The sequence below is a fragment of the Homalodisca vitripennis genome, chromosome 4 (genome assembly GCF_021130785.1).
Source record: "Homalodisca vitripennis isolate AUS2020 chromosome 4, UT_GWSS_2.1, whole genome shotgun sequence".
Lineage (NCBI taxonomy): Eukaryota > Metazoa > Arthropoda > Insecta > Hemiptera > Cicadellidae > Homalodisca > Homalodisca vitripennis.
Window position 1 is genome coordinate 170,119,752 of NC_060210.1, and position 27,970 is coordinate 170,147,721.

The following is a 27,970-nucleotide window of genomic DNA, read 5'->3' on the forward strand; positions in this document are numbered from 1 at the left end:
TGTTGAACACAATTCCTAAAGAGTTACAACTTTCAAAATACGGTCTTAGTCAATTCGATGGCTCAGATAATTGAACTTCTACTGATACTACTTTAATCTATAAATTACAGATTTTACACACTGGAAGAATTTATTGGTTATTGTTGTATATTCAGAAAGGTTTGTTATCATCTGAACTAGGTTTGTTTGATATCTGAACTAAAAATTTTATAAAAATCAGTGAATTGTGTCCTGAATTAATACTAATAGCCTTTGAGAGTTGTGGTCAGGTCTATTCACATATAAGACATGAATTCAACTGCAAAAGTAGAATTTTTTAAAATGGATGACGACTTCTATGCAAGAAGGCAATGAAAAGTTTTTAATGTAAATTTAGATTAAATTGCATAGCCTCAAGTTAAAAGATTTTTATGAGACAAGAACAGTGGTGTGTAAGGAATGAACATTGAATAATCTAGTTAAAATGGCAAAATACAAAGTTGTAATTTTTTAAACATATCAATATAAAGGAAATAAAAATTATAACCCACTAGTATTACCGGATAGTCATAATATATTTCGTAATTCATTAGAATTCAGACACCAAAAAAATTAAGTTCCAAAAGTTAGTTTTTGAATTTGACACGTTTTTATTTATAACACAATTTTAAACTTCAGCCCCATGTTATAAGCAGATTATCAGATGCACAGCCAGTAATGTGTGACCTCTTAATCAGGTGAAAACTGTTAGGCAAAAAAAAATTTTAAACGGGATATAATTAAAACCAAATTTAATTAAAACTTCAATTGATATCTGCACGATTTTGTAAAACAAAGTAAAGGTTTTGCTATAAAAACAATGAAGTGGTAAGTTGGCATTGTGAGTGGATAACAGATGTGTCTAATATGTGTTTACCAACAAACATTCTAGTTTTCAAGTTTTATTTAATAATAAAACCACATTCATACAGTTCTCTAACAACCAAGAGATAGCAGAACAAAATTATTATTAGATATAAAAATAAATTGGGAAGATAAGATATAATGAAACGTGTTTAGCTCTTCGGTAATGAGTAAAAAATAGGCCACACTTCTTTATCTTGAGAGCAATGGAAATGTAAATACACTGTTTCAATACTTCATAGCACACTTTTATAAATATTATTAAGCCATTGCGGGTGACGAAAACCTTATCACATGACAATCAGCGGTCGGAAATCGGCCGTCCCACCGCAGTGCATACACAGTTTACTTGGAGTAATTTTAAATACACTATTTTAATACATTATATATATTTTTATTTACTACCATATGCATTTATTTATTTAGATAGGTACTGAACTAAAACAAATCTAGAATAAGTTCGTCAAAGACTTCGCAGAGCTCACTCAAGATTGTACACTAATATTCGCGAACAAACTGGAACTAATTCATCGTCACACAAATCATTGTTGTAACCATATTCTCCATCATCGCAACTTTATAATAACAATCTGTCAAGTTCTAAAATACACAGGTTTATCGCCCATTGTAAACAACGAACATGACCGAAATACATTTATTACAAACAAAACTGAAAGTGAAGTTCATATTAGTAAACAGATGATACCATTCCAGCTGATATTATTTCTAAGCTACTACTGCGAAAATAATAGAGTACAAAACATAACTGAGAGCATCCGAGTGCATTCTAGTGGAAAAAGTATGAAATAAACAGTAATTGCTAAACAACGAACAGAGGATGAATAGCTCACGTCTTTCAGAGTTTGGTCCACTGGACAATCGGACGTGCGTCTTTCACCCGCAGTGAATTAATGACAAATTATTAAGCCTTTTTGCACCCTTACTTTAGTGCTGGCATTTAATTAGAAAATAAATTAACTTGAACTTAAAGATAAAAACATACCTTTGGTGGCAGTTGTAAGGTATTCCAGTTGTTATTTACATACTGTAAAATATCTGCATCTATCTCATGAAATTTCTTTGCTTTGTAAACAGTTAGATTAAATAATACTAAATGCATCAGATCAACCCACTTCATTTCCAATCGTCGAATAAATTCTTTTCCATTATTGCACAAATTACAAACAAAAACATAAAATCTGAAACAAAAAACAAAGAAATGAGAATGAGAATAAAACAAGACACTAATTACTGCTAATAAATCTAGGAAAACTGTGTCTAAGATGTTTCCTAAACGAGTCAAATTATCAAATAATCAAGTGACTTACATAATTTTAATTTCTGAGTGCACATACAATATAAAAATCCTCTGCCAAAAGGCTGATTAATTGCCACCTATTGCAACTTGCGCTGTTTTCCTCCGTCTAAAGGGGAGCATCTTGAAACATCTTGCCGCTCTAGCAGTTCAGTAAACCTGCCATTCTCTTTTTGCCATCTCCTAGGAGTGGAGTGAGGAAAATTCATAGAATTTTGTAATTATATAAAAATTGCACAAAATCCAAGATACAAATCAGAAACTTCCCTTGTTCTATATGTTGGTTTATCAAGGCATGCTGTATAAAATAAAAAGCATCAAGTCATATTGCCATAGTAAAGAAATTAACTTAAAAAGAAAATGCTAAGAATGAGGTGTGTTGTGTTTACACTTGATCTCATATTTATTTTGATTATAAAATAACACTTCTGGCTTAGACGGAAGAAAAGTTCATTTCACATGTGGCTATCATCTCGAAATGTCAAGGGAAGGTACATTATTAGGTGGACAATTTGCACTAAACTGATGATACAGCGTTGTAAATATTTGCATGGCAATTTATGTGTAGGACTTTAAAATATTTTAAAATTAAATCTCACAATTTAATTCTTTAAATATTTCTGCCTAGCTATGAAGAACCATATCCATTCTACAGGTGTAAACTTAAATTTAACATTAAACCTAAGAACTAAAACTGGATATTTGCTTATTAACACATTCACTTATTATTTTTTAGTGTTATATTTTTAAGACTTTTGTATGGTTATTATCTCGAAACCTCAAGAAATGTTTGAATGTCCACAATCTTGAAATCTTTAAAAAATATAAAAAATGCAAGAATAAAAGTCGTTATTTGTGCCTATGTTAAGAAAAGCCAAGTGAACACTTTCGAACAAATCAAAATTCAAAATTTGTTTGGATAAAACTGGCTGATCAAGTCATATGCAAATTTCGATATACACCCTTGATATTAAAAAAATGTAAACTTACTAAAACTAGGTTAATTTTAATCATTCACATTTCAATTTAATTCTTTTGCCCTGTTAACTAGGCCCTACTAATTAGTTATTTTATTGGGACTTACGGATCACCCAGATATAAAGGGTAATGCAGACATCGGATACAATGCTCGTGGAACCACTGCTTACACCGGCCACACTGCAGCATTTTCATGTACCAATCCCCAGGAAGGCCGCAGTAACAATACTTGTTGTCACTGTTCACTCTATGGTGCGTATCCCACACCAAGTTGTCCATCTACCAATCACAAAATCAGTCTACAGTGGTACGTCTACTTAACTAACAGTATTTATGATCTGCTCATTTGCTGAGACAATTTGAAATAGGCTTACAACTTAACTAATAGTTATATCATACAAAAAACAAATGAACTTATCAATTGTCCTGATTGTTATATCATTATAAACTCATTAGGTTAACCCTCTCCCGGTCGAATTACCGTGACACGCTTTTGGCGCTACTGGGCTGAATTAAATCGGGTGCTCTGCCACGAGGGGACACTTATTCGCGTTTTTACTAAGTAAAGAACTTTATTTTAATAAAACTATTATGTATTGTACATCGTTACAAAGATGATTAAATCCTCTATAATAACGTTGTATTTATTTAAAAAATATCAACCTTATGAGGTAAATTAAAATCAAACAAAAAGCCAAACTTACATGAAAAATCTTGTTTTAATTGACTGCGAAAACGACTAACAAAATTATTTCAGTAATGTAACCTGTATAAAAAGTCCCAAATAGTTAATCAAATTACGTAAGATAGCAGCACAAGTCAGAAAGAATTGTACTACTAAACAACTAGATCACCGTCAATGAAATAATCAATGAACCGTTTCAAATTATTAATCCTAGATAGCGTTCCTAGTCATAAAACTATGAATAAACAAGGCAACAATGACACTGCCAATAGATATTTCCAGTATTAGTTCCCCAAACAATCGTATGACAGCAGCACAAAGCAGAGGGCGTTGATAAAGCAGTTCGAGGCGATTGGAGGTGTTTGGACTTTAGCGCTAGGCGCCCTGCCGAGGTGTTTTGAAGCGTTTGCCCGGGAGAGGGTTAAACCCACCCAATTGTAATACTTTCAATTTTCACAATAGAAAGCCCATAAATGGTCTTAAATCTATCAAACACAACCACGGTTCTTACTCAATCTTAGTCATCAAATTCACGGCTAATTCATAGTTTTCACGGGGGGAAAAATAATAATTTCACTGTCAACTGTTTTTATAAACAACATTATGAATGAAAATAGCAAAAAGATGGGGTTTCTTTCAGTTGAGAAACTTCAAACTGAGTCCTGAGCCAATGCACACATTCGTGGCACGTTTTGACGTTAGACTCTGAAATCGGGCACTCAGTGAGAAAGCACCAACCATAACTTGCAACTCCATAAGTCCAACAAGCAGCAGTCAGCGATTTCTGGGTGATAAGAGCATGAAAAGCTGAGTTCGGTGTTTGAATTACATTATGGAGCAGTTCACAAGAGCGAGCACGTGCTGGCCGATCACGGGTGACTGCAACGTGCAGGTGTGACGGTCACAAACAAACCACCACTACCTCTACTAGAGCGTAGCTGACAGTGGTGACGTAATAGATATTTGGGACCATTGGACAGTTCACAAGAGTGAGCACGTGCTGGCCGATCACGGGTGACTGCAACGTGCAGGTGTGACGGTCGCTAACAACCACCACTACCTCTACTAGAGCGTAGCTGACAGTGGTGACGTAGTAGATATGTGGGACCATTGGACAGTTCACAAGAGCGAGCACGTGCTGGCCGATCACGGGTGACTGCAACGTGCAGGTGTGACGGTCACAAACAACCACCACTACCTCTACTAGAGCGTAGCTGATAGTGGTGACGTAGTAGATATGTGGGACCATTGGACAGTTCACAAGAGCGAGCACGTGCTGGCCGATCACGGGTGACTGCAACGTGCAGGTGTGACGGTCCCTAACAACCACCACTACCTCTACTAGAGCGTAGCTGACAGTGGTGACGTGGTAGATATGTGGGACCATTGGACAGTTCACAAGAGCGAGCACGTGCTGGCCGATCACGCGCGTGACTGTAACGTGCAGGTGTGACGGTCGCTAACAACCACCACTACCTCTACTAGAGCGTACCTGACAGTGGTGACGTAGTAGATATGTGGGACCATTGGACAGTTCACAAGAGCGAGCACGTGCTGGCCGATCACGGGTGACTGTAACGTGCAAGGTGTGACGGTCACAAACAACCACCACTACCTCTACTAGAGCGTAGCTGACAGTGGTGACGTAGTAGATATGTGGGACCATTGGACAGTTCACAAGAGCGAGCACGTGCTGGCCGATCACGGGTGACTGCAACGTGCAGGTGTGACGGTCACAAACAACCACCACTACCTCTACTAGAGCGTAGCTGACAGTGGTGACGTAGTAGATATGTGGGACCATTGGACAGTTCACAAGAGCGAGCACGTGCTGGCCGATCACGGGTGACTGCAACGTGCAGGTGTGACGGTCACAAACAACCACCACTACCTCTACTAGAGCGTAGCTGACAGTGGTGACGTAGTAGATATGTGGGACCATTGGACAGTTCACAAGAGCGAGCACGTGCTGGCCGATCACGGGTGACTGCAACGTGCAGGTGTGACGGTCACAAACAACCACCACTACCTCTACTAGAGCGTAGCTGACAGTGGTGACGTAGTAGATATGTGGGACCATTGGACAGTTCACAAGAGCGAGCACGTGCTGGCCGATCACGGGTGACTGCAACGTGCAGGTGTGACGGTCGCTAACAACCACCACTACCTCTACTAGAGCGTAGCTGACAGTGGTGACGTAGTAGATATGTGGGACCATTGGACAGTTCAGAAAAGTATTTTTTCAACTTCGATCACATGCCAGATTGTCCAATGTGATCTGAGGTCGGGAAAGACTGATTGAAAATGCCCATGACCATCAGTGCGGGCTTAGATGACGCCTCAGTGTCACCCCGCATTTCTGACAAAAAAAGAAAAACATCACTCAAGATAATATCCAAATTTAAGCTCAGATCACATGAGCGCTCATAAAGGTTAACTTTCACTTTAACTACTAGTACCATATTTATGATAACTTAAATCTAAATCTACTTATAGTGTATAATAACTAGTAGTAGATAGGATTATTAGGTATATTAATTTTTACTCAAATAAATACTTTATTAGTTTTATATTATTTTTACACAGATATAATAGGCATATACAAGTCAAAACTGATAATGCAACACTAAAACGTAGAAAATGACTAAATAAAAAATAAACATGTTTTTAAAACTGAAAATAGTAAATTAATTACTCCTATATTCAAGCAGAATTGTAATACCATTACATTTCTACTAAATATGTAAAAGAATTATGTTACTAAACAACAAATATGTATGCAAAACAAAAATTGGTGTATATAGTAGATGATTAATTTTTCATGTATACTTTTATGTCTCAAGTCCCACATCTTTCAATATTAATAACATTTATTATTATACATTTTTAGGAGATACAACTTAAATGGGGTTCTCAATTGAATTGTACGTAGGAGAAATTTATTTAGCAAAAAAATTATAATTTTGTCTTTTAGCCCATTTCAAAATATCGTAGTTAAAAATTGTTTTCGTTAATTTAATTATTTACATGTTAAGCTATGAATAAAGCAAGAAGTTTATATTTTAGTAATATATATTTTGTTACATCAAGTTCCAATTCTTGCAAACTTTTGACGACATTTCTGTACTCAAAGTTCATGAAATAAAGAGTTTTGTCTATTGTCTATTACAGCTATATCAATAAAATTGTTATCTCGTGAAATTAGTACTCAAATTTAATTATTCATTTGGACATGCTCCCTTTAGTAAAATAACCAAATTATTATCAAATGCAATTCTCCTGCCATGCACAACTACAAGTTCTGTTGGATAAGTACTATAATTGTAAAATAAATAACAATAACAAATTTTCAGGTAAATAGTTATTCATATATATGGGTATATTTTTAAGGTGATGTAATCTGATTATAAGTAACAAAACGAACAAATAACAATAAATAAAAGTTTTTATTTACTAGTGCACAGATATCACATGAAATATTGCAAATAAAAAACATAAAATATTAACATCATAATGTGCAAAACATAATGTTTATACTTTATATACATATTATTCAACAAGACCATGAACTCCTCTCTAGCTGAATCCACTGACACCCATATTTCAATAAAGAAAGCTGTGGTCAGCCTGCTCGCTCTCACTTGTGTGAACCGCTCCATTTTATCAGGTAAGCTAAAAAAATTACGATTAGACTTGCACAATTCTCGCTCACATGTAAACCAGACATTACGACATTGTCACAGTGATAACGCATGTTGATTCATTTATTAGCAAGTTGTAGATATTTTTACGGTTTGTAATTTCCGTTTTTTAATAAATCCTTGCATACCTGTATAATTAGAATGCAAATCTTGATTGCTTATGTCTGATACTCACATCATAAGGCAGCTTATTTTTTGTTTGTTCTTGAGGAACCACTGAGAGGGGAGGAGGAGGGGCAGGCGCTTGTTTCCTCATGGCACGTAATGGCTTTGGTGGTGTTGTTTGGCATCTTTGGCACTCCCAACAGTCGACTCCTACTTCTATTATAGGCTAAAACAACATAAGCGAATTAATTTGTGATATACATTCAAGTTAGAGGGGCAGGTGCTCGTTTCCTCATGGCACGTAATGGCTTTGGTGGTGTTGTTTGGAAGCCTTGGCACTCTTAACAGTAGACCCCTACTTCTATTATAGGCTAAAACAACATAAGCGAATTAATTTGTGATATACATTCAAGTTAGAGGGGCAGGTGCTCGTTTCCTCATGGCACGTAATGGCTTTGGTGGTGTTGTTTGGAATCCTTGGCACTCCCAACAGTAGACCCCTACTTCTATTATAGGCTAAAACAACATAAGCGAATTAATTTGTGATATACATTTAAGTTAGAGGGGCAGGTGCTCGTTTCCTCATGGCACGTAATGGCTTTGTTGGTGTTGTTTGGAAGCCTTGGCACTCTTAACAGTAGACCCCTACTTCTATTATAGGCTAAAACAACAAAAGAGAATTAATTTGTGATATACATTCAAGTTAGAGGGGCAGGTGCTCGTTTCCTCATGGCACGTAATGGCTTTGGTGGTGTTGTTTGGTATTTTTGGCACTCCCAACAGTAGACCCTTACTTCTATTATAGGCTAAAACAACAAAAGAGAATTAATTTGTGATATACATTCAAGTTAGAGGGGCAGGTGGTCGTTTCCTCATGGCACGTAATGGCTTTGGTGGTGCTGATTAGTATCTTTGGCACTCCCAACAGTAGACCCCTACTTCTATTATAGGCAAAAACAACAAAAGAGAATTAATTTGTGATATACATTCAAGTTAGAGGGGCAGGTGGTCGTTTCCTCATGGCATGTAATGGCTTTGGTGGTGTTGTTTGGTATCTTTGGCACTCCCAACAGTAGACTCCTACTTCTATTATAGGCTAAAACAACAAAAGAGAATTAATTTGTGATATACATTCAAGTTAGAGGGGCAGGTGCTCGTTTCCTCATGGCACGTAATGGCTTTGGTGGTGTTGTTTGGTATTTTTGGCACTCCCAACAGTAGACCCTTACTTCTATTATAGGCTAAAACAACAAAAGAGAATTAATTTGTGATATACATTCAAGTTAGAGGGGCAGGTGGTCGTTTCCTCATGGCACGTAATGGCTTTGGTGGTGCTGATTAGTATCTTTGGCACTCCCAACAGTAGACCCCTACTTCTATTATAGGCAAAAACAACAAAAGAGAATTAATTTGTGATATACATTCAAGTTAGAGGGGCAGGTGGTCGTTTCCTCATGGCATGTAATGGCTTTGGTGGTGTTGTTTGGTATCTTTGGCACTCCCAACAGTAGACTTCTATTTCAATTATAGGCTAAAACAACATAAGCGAATTAATTTGTAATATGCGTTTTAGTCAAAGTTATCACTGAAGGAATTGTATATAAATACCAAACATTTTTATTCAAATCTTTTTAAATTTAAATATTAATATATTTAATTTTTAATTTGTCAATTAATTTTATGATATCAAAATACTGTGGAAAAAGAACAGAATTTAACCCTTTGAATGCCACAAGGCAAAAAACTTAGTACAAAAGAAATGCACTAGCAACTATATTGCAAGTCATATGCGAAAAATGCCAGGGAATAATAAGAAGTATTACCGGGCTTCCGGAAAAAGAATATATTTTTATTATTTTTCATACTATTTTTATGAATCAGGTATCAAAATATTTGTAAAAAGTTGTATTACAATAAAATGTTACAAAACAAATGAAACAACATAAAATAATATTAGTTTTGGCATGTCAAAACCAAAAAATGTATAAAGCAATTTTTATTTTTTAGTTTTTATTTTTTTTAACAAATTAATAAGAAACAATTTTACTATGGGAAGAATTTTTTTAATATTCTTTATAACATTGTTAATGTGAAAAAAAATAATGGTTAACTTTTTTATATAATTACTATAGTTACATAACAATGCTTGAAATTATGTACATAATGAAAAAATCATTTTTCAGTACCGGTAACACAACACTAAAACAAAAATAATTAATGCATTACTTACATTTATCCTTTGGTTCTAAAGTATATCTAATATATGGTCTTCATATTTTCCCAAAAAATATGTACACACACACACACACGCGCGCGCGCGCACACACACACACACACACACACACGCGCGCGCGCGCACGCACGGGAGATATCAATTTAACAAAATCATTTTAGAGATCCTAACCTCAAAACGATGTAAACACAACCATGTAACCGAACGTATTATTTTTAGATATTACGCATACTATAAGTAGCGAGTTGTTTACGCGCCAACGATGTTACGCGCCCGGTTAATCACCGCCCGCTGTTGTTGCTTCTATTATTCTGTGTTTTTTTTATCTTCACTAATATAAAGTACTATGTGAACTATTATTTATCTATTGCAGGATAGTTAAGAAATAAAACAATATTGGTTGTGAAAAGAATTCATGAAAAATAAAGCGTTAAAAATTACGATAACAGACGGCGACGACGGATCGTCGCCTGGCACTTTTCGCACAGTAAGTCGGCGACGATAGATCGTCGCCGTGGCACTTTTCGCAAGGGTTTTTGGCGACGATGTATCGTCGCCGTGGCACGCAAAGGGTTAAAATAGTAAAAAATTCTTTATCTCTATTGATAAAAATTTATAGGATGGGTTTTTTAAGTTACCCTGTTTTTAAAATGGTAACATGTTTTTATAAGCAATAATAGTTAAATAAGTTTAAATATTTCAGGTAATTTTAATTTAAAGACTGTTTTGTATTAAGTCTTTGTTAAAAATATATATTTACTGACTCTTAACTAGTTATAACTCTAGAACTATTTTATAAAATCTAAAAATTTCCAATTTCTCAAAAAGCACTAACAATCTGTATAGTACTTCAGTCTTCTTCTGATTGAAAATAATCCTATAAACTCACCTCAAAATGTTTGTTCTTACACTTAAAGGAGGATACTACCTTGTATAATTTTTTTTAAGAGAAAATTGGAAAAGTTTACTTAGAAGCTACTACACTAAAAATAGGCTAATAGATGTACCTGATGGCAGAGTTGGTGATAACCTCTGGAACACCGGTCGCAGACCACAACTTCATTGTCTTTCTTGGTCTGTGACTTCTTACATATTACACACATCACATTGTCCACCTTATTGAGCTTTGCTAGGTGCTTGAAAGCAGACCAATGGTCAGTATTGTCATCGAATTTCACCAAACACTTTTCTTGTACAAGATTCACCTAAAATTATTAAAATCAAAACACATTAGATTCTTGAATAATTAATTCAAGAACATGGAACTCTTAACCAACAGAGTATATGTTTGAGAATAATTACTAAGCAAATCGTCACAGTAAATGCCTGGCTCACCCATCTCTATGAACGATATTTTGGATACCGACTTGTTTCCAAAACCGTGTGATATTCTGATTGATTGTTAAGTTATATTAGAAAAATAGAACACTATACTTCGAGGAAGAACACTGTGGTTTGACACCCGAGAAAAGGGTAGAGATTTTAACCCTTATAACGTCAGTATATCTTTTCACGACTTCCAGCAAACGGCACAATATTAAAAAAAAAAAAATTTTTAAATGTGTAAAGTTCATTTTTATTTTTACTTTCTATAATTATGGTAAGTATAAAAAAGTAAAAATTTTAAAATTATCTTGTACGTACATATATTTATGGGACATTAAATTGTAGATATAAATAAAGTCAAAATAAAAGGCACACAAAATTTTATTAGCTAAACTATAAACATTACCAGACAATTATATAAATTACACTTGTGATAAATATAAAAAAGAAATGCATGATTGTAAATATACAACACTACCTGAAGCCAAACTGCAAACAAAAGCACGCGCGCTGTACGGCGTCTGTGCCGTGTGGTGGGGAGAGTGTCTTGACACCGCGTCTATTGTTTCAAACAATGTAACGCAACAGCTATATTTTGACGCTTGACATAGGTCAATAACCCACACACATGGTTGACGCATACCGTTAGTGACATTGATCGGATTTAAAAGGAACTTAAATTTGCTATAGACGCAGTTTTGTGTCTATGCGCCATACGGCGTCTGTGACGTTATAAGGGTTAATATTTTAAACATAGTGTTCTATTTTTGTAACATATAACAATAGCAAATGTCTGAAATAATATTGTTCTTCATAATCATCCATGTATACGAATATTTATCATTGGTGTATATTTTAATTTGGTAGACGTTTGAAGTGAGATGTTTAGTGTGTGAAAGAGGTCGCCAGGATCCGGCTCAGTCTTTATCTTCTTTAGAAAAAGAAAGTATGCAATTAAGGCTTCATAGTTTACTTACTATTATTATTATTATTAATTATTGTCATTCATTACACCTTCTCCCAACACTTCAGAATTGTTACCAGTAAATTTCAGAAGCTTTTACTATGCTAAATATGTTATAGATTTATAGGCGGTAAATAACTAAACAAATACAGACAGATGGCAGAGTAATGGGAGGTCAGCTGAGAGTGGCATTACCTGACACAAGGCAGAAAAATTATGCACAATCAATTCTTATTTTATAACTACAATTCTCACACATATTCTCTAGCCTTGTGAGTAATCTGGGATACATTTCAATGCAAAAAGTAACTACAAAATGAATTTAAATAGTTTATATTATAATAAATTAACAGAAAAAGCTAGTAGTAGTAGTTACATTAATGTGAAATTTCTTTAATGATAAGTAATACTTATTTCAAAAATGGTGAGGAAAACCAAATACAAGCAGAATAAAATTGACATGACAAAAAGCAATTAAAAAGTTAGCATTAACAAATCAGTCAAGACATAATATCATCATAAGATATAACCACAGTGCAAAATTTACCAAATTAATCAAATTGTAAAAGAACCTATCATAATCTTTCAAATTTTGTATCTATCTATAATTATATCATTTGGAGTTTACATAATATTGCAATATTTGATCAAGACTGTGAATAGTGTGTTCAGTTACTGTTATATATGAATATTCTTTGTGTCTTTATCTAGTAAGTTTAAATATATTTGCAACAGGTGCACATCACCCCATATGACGTAATGTGTCGGATGTTTTAATCGTATGATTTTGAATAAACGGCATTGGCTACTCGAGATCACCTGATCCCCCTCTCCTTTGGTCACTGCCTTGTCCGAGCATTCCTTGAGCCGCAGTAGGCAGTCAACTCCCAGTCTCGCTTGCCACACCACCCCTCGTGTGGCCGTGTCTTAAGAAATGTAAAAAGTGTTCTTTATTTTCGATTCACCCGCCCCCGGCACAAGTACTGTTATTTAGATACAAACATAACAAATGGCGACGAGGTCGGTTAAATTTACATACCGGGCAATGCAACTGTTCGATTGTGCCGCGTAGTGTAAATTTGGAACAACACGTGTAAATGTCGGATGACGAAGTGGATTTAGTGCCGTTACTACACACGATATCGAACTGCCGGCAACACAAAAAAATGTCGGGAATAATCGGCGGAATCGGTGAATACGATCAAAAATAGTGAGACGTGGTCGTCTTATATCGAGCGTTTCGAACTATTCATCGAGTGCAACAATATTAAGGAGGAGAAAAAGGTTAGCACGTTATTAACTGTTGCCGGTTGTAAAAAACTTACAGTCTATTACGGGATTTATGCACGCCCAATAAGCCGTTCTACAAAAAGTTTTGACGCATTAGTATCTTTGATTCAAGATCACTTGTATCAAAACCATCGTTCATAGCCGAGAGGTACAAATTCAGCAAGAGGATTCAGCACGAAGGCGAATCAGCAGCAGACTACATCGCCCAGTTAAGAAAAATGTCCACCCATTGTGAATTTGGGGCAGTTTTAAACGATTACCTGCGAGATCGTTTAGTCTCCGGAATTAGAAATGAAGCAACAAAACAAAAACTGTTTAGGAGAATCCAGCTTGACATTTGACCAAGCAGTTAAAATCATCACGTCAGCAGAAGAAGCCGCTGAGAAGAATGCAGCAGCCCTGGCGATCAGCGGAAGCCGCAACGCCGAGCGAATACAAAAGATGACAGCTCATCACCGCAGTGTAACAGCTGGGGAGCAGAGCATCGGCGGGTGCCGGCGGCGCTACCACACCTGGAAGTCACCACCACAACCCCAAAAGCAGCGCTTCGCACGACTACAAAGTGCAGTGTTCGTGTTGTGGTAATGTGGGCCATTTGCGCCATCAGTGTCGATTGTTTGGTGTTACGTGTAACGCGTGTGGAAAAAAAGAATCACATTGCTAAGGTTTGTCGATCAAAGGGTAAGCCCCAAAAACCAACAATCTAAGTTTAAACACTTTAAAATAAAAATGATAGTAGACATAATTATGTAGAAGAAGTATGTAAGTCAAAACACTGATAGTAATGTTGAACCTGAAAGCTATGAGGAAGATATTTCAAATTTATTTAAAATGAATGAAAGGGAAGTTGAGCACATTAAAGTTAGTCCGGTTAAATTAGAATTAATAGTTAAGGGTAAGCCAATCTATTTTGAGGCTGATACAGGCGCGTCAGTAAGCGTGTGCAGCGAGAGAAATTTTACAAAGAAACCTTAATAGTTGTAAATTATTGCCCACTGACTTATCTCTAAGCTTCGTATACGAATGAACCTATAGTTCCGTTAGGGAAAATTGAAGTGGGATGTTCAATATCAAGGAGTTAGCAAATTTCTTGAATTGTTTGTAATCAAGAAAGGAGCTCACCCTCTCATAGGACGAAATTGGCTTCAAAGTCTCGGTGTGGAAATATCTTTCAAAAATAAAATATTTGACATAAGCAATAAAGACAGTAATCCGGATGTTACGAGTAAACATTGCATTGAATTAACTAAAGATTTGATCAAAGAATTTCCGGAAGTTTTCAGTGACAAATTAGGTCAATACAAAAGGTGAACCAGTTAAATTAAAGTTAAAACCTGACGCCACACCAAGGTATTTTAAGCCACGGTCCATTCCCCTTTTCACTTAAAACTAAAGTCGAAAAAGAACTAGAAAGGTTAACTGAAGAAAAAGTACTTGTTCCAGTAAAAAGTAGTGACTGGGGCACTCCCATTGTTCCAGTAATAAAACCAGACGGAGGAATACGCATTTGCGGAGATTTTAAAGTTACCTTAAATCCATGTTTAGAAGTTGAAAGTACCCTATCCCCAGAATAGATGAATTGTTTACTTGTTTACAGAAAGGCGAGAAATTCAGTAAAATAGATTTATGCCAAGCTTATATGCAGCTAGAGTTAGATGAAGAATCTAAGAAATTATGCACTATCAGTACCCATAAAGGGTTATTCAGTTATCAAAGAATGCCGTTCGGAATTTCTTCCGCAACGAGTATATTTCAGTACAGAATCGAACAGTGTTTACAAGACTTGTCCAATGTTGTTGTATTTTTAGACGATATATTGATTACAGATGTAAACGATGATCTACACTATCAAAAACTTAGGGAAGTTTGCAAACGCCTAAGCGAAAATGGTCTCACAGTAAAAAAAGAATAAATGCACATTTTTTGCACCTAAAGTGGAGTATTTAGGTTTCTGTATTGACAAAGAAGGGTTGCACACTTCCGAATCTAAGTAGAAGCAATTAGGAATGCTCCCATACCTAAAACAGTGACAGAGGTCAAAGCTTTAGTAGGTCTAATTAATTACTACTCAAAGTTCATACCAAATTGTTCCACTATACTAAGGTCCATGTACAGTCTTCTTAAGAAGGACACACCTTTTAATTTTGATAAGAATTGTATCGCAGCTTTTGACAAAGTAAAAGAGTTACTTTCAAACGCACCAATTTTTGGCGCATTAATGACACTAATTTGCCTTTGAAGTTAGCCGTAGATGCTAGTTTCAGTTGGCTTGGGAGCCGTCCTAAGTGTTATCTCACCAGGTGGTATAGAGAAACCAATAGCCTATCAGTCACGCACGCACACTCTCACAAGCTGAGCGGAACTATTCACAGATAGAGAAAGAAGCTCTGGCTATCGTATTTGCAGTCAAAAAAGTTTAATCAATACTTGTGACGGTCGGAAATTTATTTTGTACACTGATCATAAACCTCTTTTAAGTATCTTTGGAAATAAAAAAGGGTTACCTATCTTTGCTGCGGTCGCATGCAAAAGATATGCTTTGTTCCTGTCCGGTTACGAATTTGACATTCAATAACGTAAAGACGGAACTAAATAATGCAGATATGTTATCTAGATTGCCTTTAAGTGTCAATCACAACAATGCTACTGATGAGTTTGCGTGGCAAGGTACCTATTTACATTGTATTCAAGAAAGCTCATTACCTTTGACTTTTGAACATGTAAAATCAGATACACAGAAAGATCCAGTTTTAAGTAAAGTGTATGGCTTCATTATGCACGGTTGGCCTAATGTCATTCCTGAGGGAAGCGAAGAGCTTACTCCGTTATTTCCAGAGACAGAGACGAACTAACAGGTTGAATTTGGAGTAATTATGTGGGGTTATAAAGTAGTCGTACCAGTAACTTTAAGGGATTATGTACTTAAAGAGCTTCATTCTAGTCATTTAGGTATTGTGAAATGAAATCGGTAGCACGCAGCTACGTCTGGTGGAACGGTATTGATGAACAGATCACAAATATAGCTAACAGTTGTTCTTCCTGTCTCCGGGAACGGAACAACCCGTCAAAAAGTCAATTACATGTTTGGCACTATCCTTCCGCTCCCTGGGAACGTATTCATGTGGACTACCTAGGACCTTTTAAAAATAAAATGTATTTAATCGTCATTGACGCTCACTCAAAATGGTTAGAAGTAGGCGAAGTTAGTTCAACTTCCGCTAAACTAGCTATAAGTTTTCTAAGAGAGCTATTTAGTCGCTTTGGTCTACCTGTTAATTTACATTCTGATAATGGACCACCCTTTACCTCATCGGAGTTCAAACAGTTCATGGAAATTGAACGGTATAAAACATACTTCAGTCCAGTGTATCATCCAAAAAAGTAATGGCCAAGCAGAAAACAGCGTGAAATTTGCTAAAGACAAATTAAAGCGAGCATTTCATGACAATGCAGATGCTAGCGTAGCCTTAAGTAGGATATTGTTTGACTAACCGTAACTCTGTACATAGTACTACCAATGAAACACCAAGCAAGTCAATGTTTGGCAGGAAATGCGCGCACCCGGTTGGATCTATTGAGACCAAACATTACCCAGTTTGTAAATAAGAAACAAAGAGGAGAGCAAAAAATAGTTTTAATAAAAATATTTACTAGGGTAGTTTATCCAGGTCAAACTGTATTAATGCGAGATTACAGGTCAAACAACAAATGGTTGCAAGGTATTGTAAATAAACAAATCAGTCCTGTTATGTATGAAATAGAGTTAAGTTCTGGCATTGTAACGAAACGTCACATAGATCAATTGATCGGTCTGAGTGACAGTTCGCTAGACAGAGACTCGAGTGCAGTAGCAGAAACTGTACCGAGAAACGTGGCAACCCCTACTTCCGCATACGCAGACGTAGACTTGGCAGCGCCGCAATACCAATCGCAGTGTAACTCTCCCCCTGCACATGACGTAAATCGATCGCCAGTTGGCATGGCAACCACTACGGCGAGTGGTGGAAGGTCACTCTCTTCCCCCTCTACCCCGCACCGTACTACACCAATATCAGAGCGCGTAAAATCAGCTGTTCTTGACAGCACCTGCCAAAAGTCGGATGCGACGCTATCCTGAGCGCACTAGAAAACCCGTAAATAAACTTGACTTATAATAAAGATGTACTTATTCAGTAATGGTTGTGTATTATGTTATACTATGTGTTTTTTTCTTTTTATTATATTGTGGTTTTATCAAGCGTTTATTTAATTTAAACTTGTTTAGTGTTTACTTTTTGTCAACTTATTGTTAATTATAGAATCATGTCATATCAGTACTTTATCAATTATTACTTTAAGTATCAAGAGGAAGCATTCAAACTATTGAAGGACAATTAATTTTTAAATTTGATTTGTTTGTAATTTCTGAATTTAATAGGGAGGAAATTGTTATATATGAATATTCTTTGTGTCTTTATCTAGTAAGTTTAAATTATATTTGCAACAGGTGCACATCACCCCATATGACGTAATGTGTCGGATGTTTTTAATCGTATGATTTTGAATAAACGGCATTGGCTACTCGAGATCACCTGATCCCCTCTCCTTTGATCACTGCCTTGTCCAAGCATTCCTTGAGCCGCAGTGGGCAGTCAACTCCCAGTCTCGCTTGCCACCACCACACCCCTCGTGTGGCCGTGTCTTAAGAAATGTAAATGTGTTCTTTATTTCGATTCACCCGCCCCCGGCACAAGTACTGTTATTTAGATACAAACATAACAGTTACAATATCAATTTAAATAACAATAATTGCTATTAAGTTTTTTTTTTTTTTAACTGTAACCAAAAAGTATATTTCTGAGATTTTAACAGTGGTTGTAAGTTAAAATTATACGATTCCAAAAATTGATAAACAAGCGTGTGAGCATGGTGGCCAGTCATACCAACCAAAAGCTGTATGTACACAGATTTGTAAAACCTGTGATATATTTTCACAATGTGAGGCCTTACTTATGAGTCAAGGTTGGCTCACTAAACAAGCAGTTTTGTTTTCTAGATTTCTATTACCTCAACAACTGTGCCCAAGTAAAAGTTGCCATCCTTCCTCTGAACAAGTACCTCATCTCCACAACAAAACACCCGATCCCTTGTTGTGGAGTCTGGAGCCGTCGGACTCTCCGCATCTCGCTGGTCCTGAAAAGAATCGTTGATTAACCTTCATGATAACTTATATAGCAGCAGACTTCTTAACAGAATAAATTAAGTGACAATGTAGTTGCAATTTTCAGATTTATTTTCAGCTCTGAAGAATCATATTCATAGCATGTATGTAAATTTACTCGAGATTAAATTCACTATATCTATATGATTTTATTTTATGAGATCACAACAAAAGTAAACTATTTTAAAAACATCCTTTTTAAGATTATTTGCTGCTCTGTTAGTTTTTATACAATTTGTCACCAAATGTTATTTATACATTATTTTAGAAGCCGCAATTTTTAACATTATTGTAAAATTATATCTATGTTTTGACACTTTTATTATTATGTATTGAAACTGATCTCAAAAACTGGAAAATGGTATGCATCATAGTAGTTGGGGATATCTTGTAACCAAGTCCACAGAAAAATTGCTGAAGACTCAGTCATGGAATCTTTACAAATATAATATATAAAAGATAACTGGAGAGAATAGTATTTAGATACAAAAACATTAACTTTCTTCAAGTCGTATTACATCAAAAGTACATGAAATTTGTATAACACTTCCAGCGTTAGTTGTCGCGATCACAACAGGTTAATAGTTGTTTACAATTATGTTTTTAGAAGAAGTTTTTTTTCCATCTGAAATATAACGTATCATATATTGTATTAAACAGCTGATTATAAACTTCCTGTTACACACTGTCTATTGATGCATATCGTATTTGGCTAAGTTATGTGCCTTGTAGAAAATCTTGTAGTAACACATCAATCACAACTGTTTATTGATCATATGTTGTCATCGCTCTAATTGTGTTGTAACATTTGTGATTTGTGGGTCATTTTGAAATATTTTCATTGTAATCCCAATTTATTTGTGAGTAAAAATGTATATAATGTTTGATGGTTTTATTAGTTAACATGTTACAAATTCCAAAAACTAGAAGTAGTATTTTTACTGTCAATATTTTGTTTTGATATTGTAAATTAAGAAAGAATATATATGTAAATAAATGTATACAATATCTAAAAATACCATGGATAGTGTAAAAAATTAATATTTTGGATAAGTGCATTTTTAGTTCTTGTATTTTATAAAAGAGTACAAACTTTTGAAATGAAAAAAATTGTAACAATTTTAATATTTATAAGACGTCTACAATACACAAAATACAAGGTAGGGAAACAAGACATTACATGCTTTTAACAAATTGTAACAAGTTTACATTATTTTCTTTCACTATTTTTCTTGGGATCTGGTTACACAAGTCCCAAACATTCCAAGTTTTGATGCCCCTAATTAAATTTCTCATGGAGTGTTGGAGTTATCCAAAGCGATTTCCGCTGTATTCCAAAACAACATGTGTGCTATAAGAATTATATTCCTTTTAAAAGAAAAATTGCTAATCACTAATGTGAACAGTTTCAGTTATATTAAAAGTCAAAGTAATTGTTTCAATACACAAATTATGTTAAAAATACACATAATACTATCAAATAGGCTACTTTAGATTGCAAGTAGACTAAATAAGAAGTTTTAATTTACTACTAAACCAATAGTGCTTTTAATCTCCAATTCATATGAAAAAAAATGCATTTCAAAATTGTAAACTTATACATATTTACAGACCATTTAAAACGGTTACAAATACAATTACCACACATGTTGCTGGCGGCATCGCTGGGTTTCACATTGTTCTTTTTTTTACAAACACAGAATATTAAAGGAAGAGTATTGAAAATTGTTGTTCAAAATATTGAAAGGGCGAAAAATTTAAATAATTCAGATATATCATAATTAGTATTAGATAATAAAGTAAAGAAGAAAAAAAAATTAAACAATTGTAAAATGTAATGAAAAACATCATTTTGTTACATTTATGAAATAAAGTAGTATATAATTGATTACTTTAGTAGTAGTAATGTCAATAAAATAGCCTAATAATCACTAACTTATAGTTAAAGTACATATTAATAATATTTAACTCCTTCAGGTGGTTTGGTAGTATGTGTACATCTCACAACACAATTGTAATATGTGTTAAAAGTTCCTAAATAATGTTTGTTGTCATTCTGTCATTTGGTTGTCATGTGGGAAAATCATGAATTATTTTGAATATTTAACCATTGGAAAACAAATAAGAAACAAAAGCTGTTCTTATTTTTTGTTTTATTTAGTTGAGTATTGGCAATACTGTAATGAAAAGGCTGCTGTTATAAACTGATTGCAGTTATGGCAGCATTAGTAACAAAGTGGGCAGGCTTGCCAACAAGGATGTTATTTTCTGGATGTTTTACATTGCTAGAATTAATTTTTCTTTAGGAAAATGTTAAGAGATTATTGTAATATATGAAATAACTTATTGTGACGGTGAAATAAATTGCACAATGAACAATGAATTTTGTTGATGTTTTGCCACACTGATAGTAAAGAGCCATATTTCCCAAGGACAACGCTTATTGAGAGGTTTAAACTTATGCATATATGTTATTACTGTGGTCTCCATAAGTGTTCAATAGAACTAATACAAATGTACAAGTAGCATTTAGTGAATCCAGTAAACAGTTTAAGGTATAGTTCAGTAGCAAGTTAAATTAAATAAAACTAAAACCAAATTATCAAAAAAATAAATTAACATATGTTAGAACTACCTCTGTGGTAAAATTTAATATTATATTCATGTGTCATTAATTTATACCGTTTAAAAGTCTATAAAATAATTCATATTTTTAATAATTTTTTGGCCATTTAATAGTAGATGAGGATTAATCTTGGTACTTTTATAAATTTAAAAATTTTTTAAAGACGATTAAAGTAAACATTATCTCATCATTTTATTTTTACCACCCAAACATTAACCATTCATATCCCATGCACATGTATAGGCATGTGGTGCCTCACTACAAGTCATATTATGTATTTATGTATGTGTATGTGTGTGTGTAGAGTTTAAAATTGTTGTTGCTTTGTATTACATTGAAAACAATGTTGATCGCTTATGCTGTAGGTAGAGGAATCAGCTGATAAGAGTACTGTAAGGCTTGACTGCACATTATTAAAAACATGCATAAACCGCCACTCTGTCCATCAGGCCTGGGTTGAATACAAGGTCATAACCAGGCATATGAAACTTATCTTTCTCACCACTTTTAATGTAGACTTCTGTCATCAAAATAATTAATTTATATTTTTCTGTTAACTGTTTAAATAAATGCATAGTTCATCAAGATTTTTCAAAAACTTTTTATGTTTAAAACAAGTATTTTAAAATTAATTTCCAAATCATAACTAGTTAGAAAAGTGTTGGACATAAATTATTTAAAAGACTAATTTTGTATTTATTCTTCTCATATACTGAAAACTTACAACTCTGTTGACTGCCCATTCCTGCTCTCACCCAGCAACTTTGTTAATCTAATCTGTTCAAGAAAAGTTACCTGTATTTTTTCCTATCTTCTTTCTACTTGAAAAATATTTTCCCCTCTCTAGCCCAGACATACTGCCATCCTTGCTCCTCGAGTTTTTTTGTATCATACAAAAGGTCTTTATTATATGGTGTCAAATGCTCATTTACATAGACATTAGTCTTAGGAACATCCTTCACAAAGTAGGTCAACCTAACACTGTTTTTTTTTTACATTTAAACAGGAATGAGTCACGGATTTGTCTGTTTGAAAACTGAACAACTATGGGCTTAGGGCCCCTTTCACATTTGGTTGGAATATGATGCATAGCTTGAATGTCACTTACAAAGGTTATCAGGACACCTACAACTCCTGATAGTGTTTCCAAAACACCACTCATACTTTTGTTTCTGTGCTCTGGCACCAATCTATTTGAATATTTGTTTCTGTTGTACTGCTCTAAATAATGTAACTTAGCTTTGTATGCTTTGTATATGTCAATATCTTTTATAAACAGTTTGTTTTCATTTACTAAGAGGTCCTGAGAATCCTGCAGAGTTTAAACTTGGGTTGCATAGCTTTTAATTTGGATCTCAGTCATCAATCTTACGATAAAAAATACTCCAGTGAATTTTTTAAATAATTTAACTGAGCACCCAAATTTGTCTTGTACTGCAGGAATTGAGACTTAATAGTTTCCTCCATTTTAGCTAAAAACTCAGTGTGAAGTTTTTCTATACCAGCAAACTCCCTAGATCCCTTACCTTTGCTTGAACGGCACTTACTACAGTTCCAGTTTTCACTCCTTGCCAATTTCATCCTATTCCGAGTGCTTTCTAAAATGTCAGTACATTGAAAGTATAGGTACAATGTTATACCAAATTATTATAAAAGTTTAAATGAAAATCAATTCGAGGAAGAGTTGAAGACGTTACTGATGTATAATCCTTTTTATTTTGTACCAGAATTCTTTAATTTTAATTTTGACTCATTTTGGAAAAAAAACACCAGTATAGTAATATACTAAAAGCAAGTTGGCTGAAAAATAACTGTAAGATAGTAGTCTGTATTGTTGTTTTTGTATTTTAGGATAGTTATAGTATTAGTTTTGCATTTATGACAAATCACCTGTCCAAAATGTGTTCACATTGTCCTTGAATGTAATGTGCTAATAAAGAATGTAGAATGTCTAATGTCACTACAAAGAGAACAATTCCATCAAACAATTTCCAAACAAAAGTAAGCATCAGTATTTCTGGCTGTTGATAGTAATTTTTCTGATCTGTGCCCATCGTGGATTTCATTTTAGCAGGTTAGCCTATACTTTTTTTTATTTATTTCTAAGGTTCCAGTGATAAACATAAGTTTAGAATATAAAAACTTCACTAGTGGGATTGACATAAAAATTGTCCACAAATAGGAGGAAACCCTTAATCAAACACGTTCCCATTTCCAACAACTTGATGTATGCCAATTATTTTTTAATTGGTAAGATAAGTTATCACAGATTTGTTTACAGATGACGATAAGCTTCTTTGAATACTGGATCTATTGGGTATGTCAGTGTTGAAAGTGAGTGTTGATCTCTTCTAATCATTAAAAACAAAACTCTCAATAGAACTACGGGGGCTATCCAGAAAGTAACAGACGTTTTTGAATGGTGCAGCAGTGGGCAGGGCTACCTACTTGATACTTGTAATTCGACAGAATTTGACCACTGGGGTTTCTACAGGTCAAACTTGGGTGCAGTATGATAAGCGGCCACCATCACAATCACATCAACAATATTCCCGACTATCTAAAAATACTGAAAACAATATAATCTACAATGCAGTCATTCCTGAGTCCTGTTTTTAATGATTTTTTTGTAGCTCTCTAGTTGGATTCTATTATTTGCAGATGTTAGTGGATCGACGTTTGTGTGATTTATAGTTAAATGGTCATATCCTTTTGTATTTATACCAAAATCGGCTTTCCACAAATCTAACTATTGTTACTCCTCGTTTGAAATGCTTGACAATCTATATATATAAAAATGAAACTGTTCGTGTGTAACAGCATCACTCACAAACGGCTGGACGGATTCGCCTAATTTTTTTTTTAATTTGTTCGTCTTGATCTGTAGAAGGTTATAGGATACTTTTTATCCCTTTCCCGATTCAGGATTCCGCCCCACTGGTTACAGAAATACCCGTAAGAAATGCATTGCAGCAAACATATGTTATTAAGTGAAAGAGTCTTTTCAAATTTTTAATCAGCTGTTCTTTGTAAACATATATAATGCGACAAAAAATATATTTATATATAAATTTCTTTACACTTATAGTTTTAAAGCATAGAGTAAGCTTAAGAGAAACGACAAATTTTGTTTAAACTGTTTCTGCAATCATAATATATAAAAATGAATGTTTGTGTGTTTGTCCTTTATAGACTCAGAAACTATTGGACCGATCACTATGAAAATTTGTATTTTTCTATGTAGAAGGTTTATACGCAATGCCCATTGATGTAACTAACCAACAGGCTTTACTGCAAGATATAAAAGTTATCAAAGCGCCTGCACATTATAAACTGCAGTTACAACACAGTAGTTACGTATATTAAAATATCCAAACACTATTTGAAGGCAAAGAAATATACGGGCAAAGCTTAAGAGACGCGTGCGAAGCCGCGGGAAACAGCTAGTATTTACTATAAGTAAATCAGTAAATCTCCAAAAGGAAAGAACCGCATCTTATCCTTTTGGAAATGTCTATATTTGTGTTTATTTCAATAATATATATCATCCATGTACCCTCTGTAGTCTTCTACAGTTGCTCTTTCCATTTTTTGTTTCATCACCACCTACCAATTCTTTATTTTCAAACTTGTCATCTAACCATACAAAACAAACCTCTCTAGAATAGAATAGCCAATCTAGAATTGTATTTCTGCACATACTGATGCCATAAAAACTACATTAATTTATAAAAAAGTCATAGTTGGTTTGATTCCAACTAAAATAGTACATGATTGTTAATATATTAATTCAAACCAAATTTACTATGTTCAAAAAGTCTTCTCAAGTGTGTTTTTAGTATCGTGTTTGTTCTGATTTTGTTTGCTACGGAACACTATTAATTTGATTTCCACCCCTAGTTCTAGTCTTTATCTCTCCCAGAAACACCAAAATTATAATCAAAACTTATACTACCAAAATTTATATACAAATAAATACAAACTTGACACTTCGGATTTAGCCCTTTGCACTCCCGACATTCGTTGTATCAGACGATCAATCGCAAATTGTAAGAAAACCTCTGACATACGATATAACGGATGTTTGATTGGTCATGTTTACTGGCTATATAAATGGTTAGTCCAAATGCGATAAACACAATCTAAATAGTTGTAGAAAATAATGATGAAGTAAACATTGATACTATATGGATTTTTTTTTAAATAAGTTACTGAATGATTTGGTTTGGATTTCATGGGTGATAGTTTTGTAAGCATCACATCTAATTCAGATGAATCTGAAGATGCAGACAGTGAAATTAAGAGAGTTATGTCAGGTTTAGACGACCACATTGATGATGACCATAACTGGGAACTATCAAAAGTAACTAGCTTTGATGAAGAATATTTTGTTTCCAAGAGAGTAAAGTAAGGCCTGTTAGTCCATTAATTGACGAAACTATTGATGATGTCATCACATGTTCAGGTAAACCTTTTACATTCTACTAGTCATTATGTTAAGACTTCTGATAACCTGCCACAACAAAACTAGGCCGTGTAAATAATGATGTGAATATTCTTGTTTAGAATAATATTGAAAATGTCATTAGATTTGCACAAGATTTTTAAATGCCTGGTCCAGATCATGACATTTCATAAGACTTAGATCCTAATATTCCTGATTATATGGAGTGGACTGCTGTCATATATAAGAGACTATAAGATATGGCTACCAATACATTGCTACGCACGCACATGTTTTCTCTAAATTCAAGAGCTTGACAATGGAGACCTGTAACTTTGGGAGAAATGAGAGCTTTTATAGTCACAATGAATATGGGGCTCAATAGAAAACGTATTATAGGTTTCCGGGAAAAACTATCTTAGAAAAGAAGACCTGAAACCGTGCTCTCGACAAAACAAACAGGCAAATCCACCCAAAAGATAATAAAGAAAAGAAATCATCAAGATGATAAGAGTCTCTGAAATGATAAGACTCCTACAAGCACTTTATAGGCAGTGTCGATGGATCCGAACAAATGATTTTGCTATTTGGATGACAGACGCACCCTAAAAGACTGGAAAAAGGTGACCTTCAATATTTTTGCAAGGATGATATTGAACACACACCATCTACTCAGAAAACACTTCCGGAAAAGTCCTCTCTAAGTATCATTTTACAGTATCAATCATTGAGGATCTATCTAAGCAATGGCTCTATGGAAAATATGCTGGTTGTCAAAGTGATGGAGATAGACCAAAAGTCAACTTAACTATTGGTTTATGAAATTTACCAGGCAAACTAGAAAGAAACTGTTGTCTGCAGCCCAACCAGCACCAGAGGAGGAGGAAAAAGGATGGTCATGAATATCGATGATTCCATATTATTCAATAATCATCATCCGATTGTGTTGGTAGCCGTTTATTATACTGTAGTCAACAAGAGTTGATTTTGTCACTAAACCCTTACAGAATTGATAAAAAGCCCTTGGAGTTTTTTGTGAATACATTTGCAATAGATGCCAGCGATTTTGACAGTGACGAAAAATCTTACTCCAAAGTGTTACAGGAGCAAGATCGTTATCAAGGAAACATTGTTAAATGTTTAAAAATGCATTTTGGCACAAAAAGCACATGATCATCCCCATTGTCCTTGCTGACGTCATTACTCACTATACAAATTATTTAACTTTAAGTAATTTTCAACGATATTGTTATTCTGTTAACACATCTGGAAATTATTAATTATGAATATTTACAGGTCAAATATTTTTATATTTGATAGCTTAGATATTTCTAATTGATAATATAGTTGATTAGATTGTGGTGGTGACTGCTTATTATTATTGTGGTACTGAAACCTCAAAAAATACCCTCAGGAAGAACCACAGTAGCTCCGAAGATTTTATTTTTTACATAAATTTTATATAAATGTGTAGGCCTAAAACTATGTTAATATTCGGACTTACCCTTCTTCGACTTGTTCCTGACATCTTCAATATCTGACTTTAAGCAAATCTTGACAATGTAAGTGCCCTTTATGAGCAGAAGGGCTACTGTCAGTGACTTGAAAAGGTAAATCCTTTCCTAAAATACAGTTTAGTTTTGGTTACAACAGATTTACACAATTTATATTAGCCTATCTACACTTAATAATTAAACCATGATCGATATATAACTAAACAAATTTTAATTGGTAATAAAATGCTAACAAAAAACACATACAAGAATTTAAATGGGCATAACAGATCATAATTTATTCTTACTAAAATTTGAGCATTAAAACTGATTACATGAATTCAAAGCAAAATATATAGATCTAAGTGGTAGAAAAATGCAAGAAACGGAAATAAAAAAGCTATTCACCTAAAGCCTGTGAGTTTCATTTGTACGAAATTCCTACCGTCTTCTCCATAAAAAGTCAGCCATGTTTGGTTAAACTAAACACGGGCGGACGATTTCCTTGAAGAAGATCATATAAACTTCAAATTCTACATCTAATATCCATTCTAAGAGCACCACTGAAAATATTTGAATAATGATATACACTCTCCTAATAAATTAGAGAACATTTTGGTAAAAATCATAATACTAAAACGAATCAAACATTGCTAAATATTGTTAGTACCGTTCAGCCTATCGGTAATCATATTTCAGAACCTATAAACTTTGAGCATCAAGAAACA

General features: G+C 34.3%; 1 protein-coding gene across 1 annotated transcript; it reads right to left on the reverse strand.

Moving 5' to 3' along the window:
* Positions 1–1,836: 1,836 nt before the first annotated feature.
* Positions 1,837–27,953, reverse strand: LOC124360596 (metal-response element-binding transcription factor 2). Its single transcript, XM_046814342.1, has 7 exons — positions 27,651–27,953; positions 27,254–27,371; positions 18,526–18,651; positions 10,907–11,104; positions 7,737–7,892; positions 3,282–3,454; positions 1,837–2,081 (listed from the first exon to the last, which is right to left on the reverse strand). The coding sequence occupies exons 2-7, from the start codon at positions 27,275–27,277 to the stop codon at positions 1,868–1,870; spliced, it is 891 nt and encodes a 296-aa protein (XP_046670298.1). The 5' UTR covers positions 27,278–27,371; positions 27,651–27,953; the 3' UTR covers positions 1,837–1,867.
* Positions 27,954–27,970: the final 17 nt, after the last annotated feature.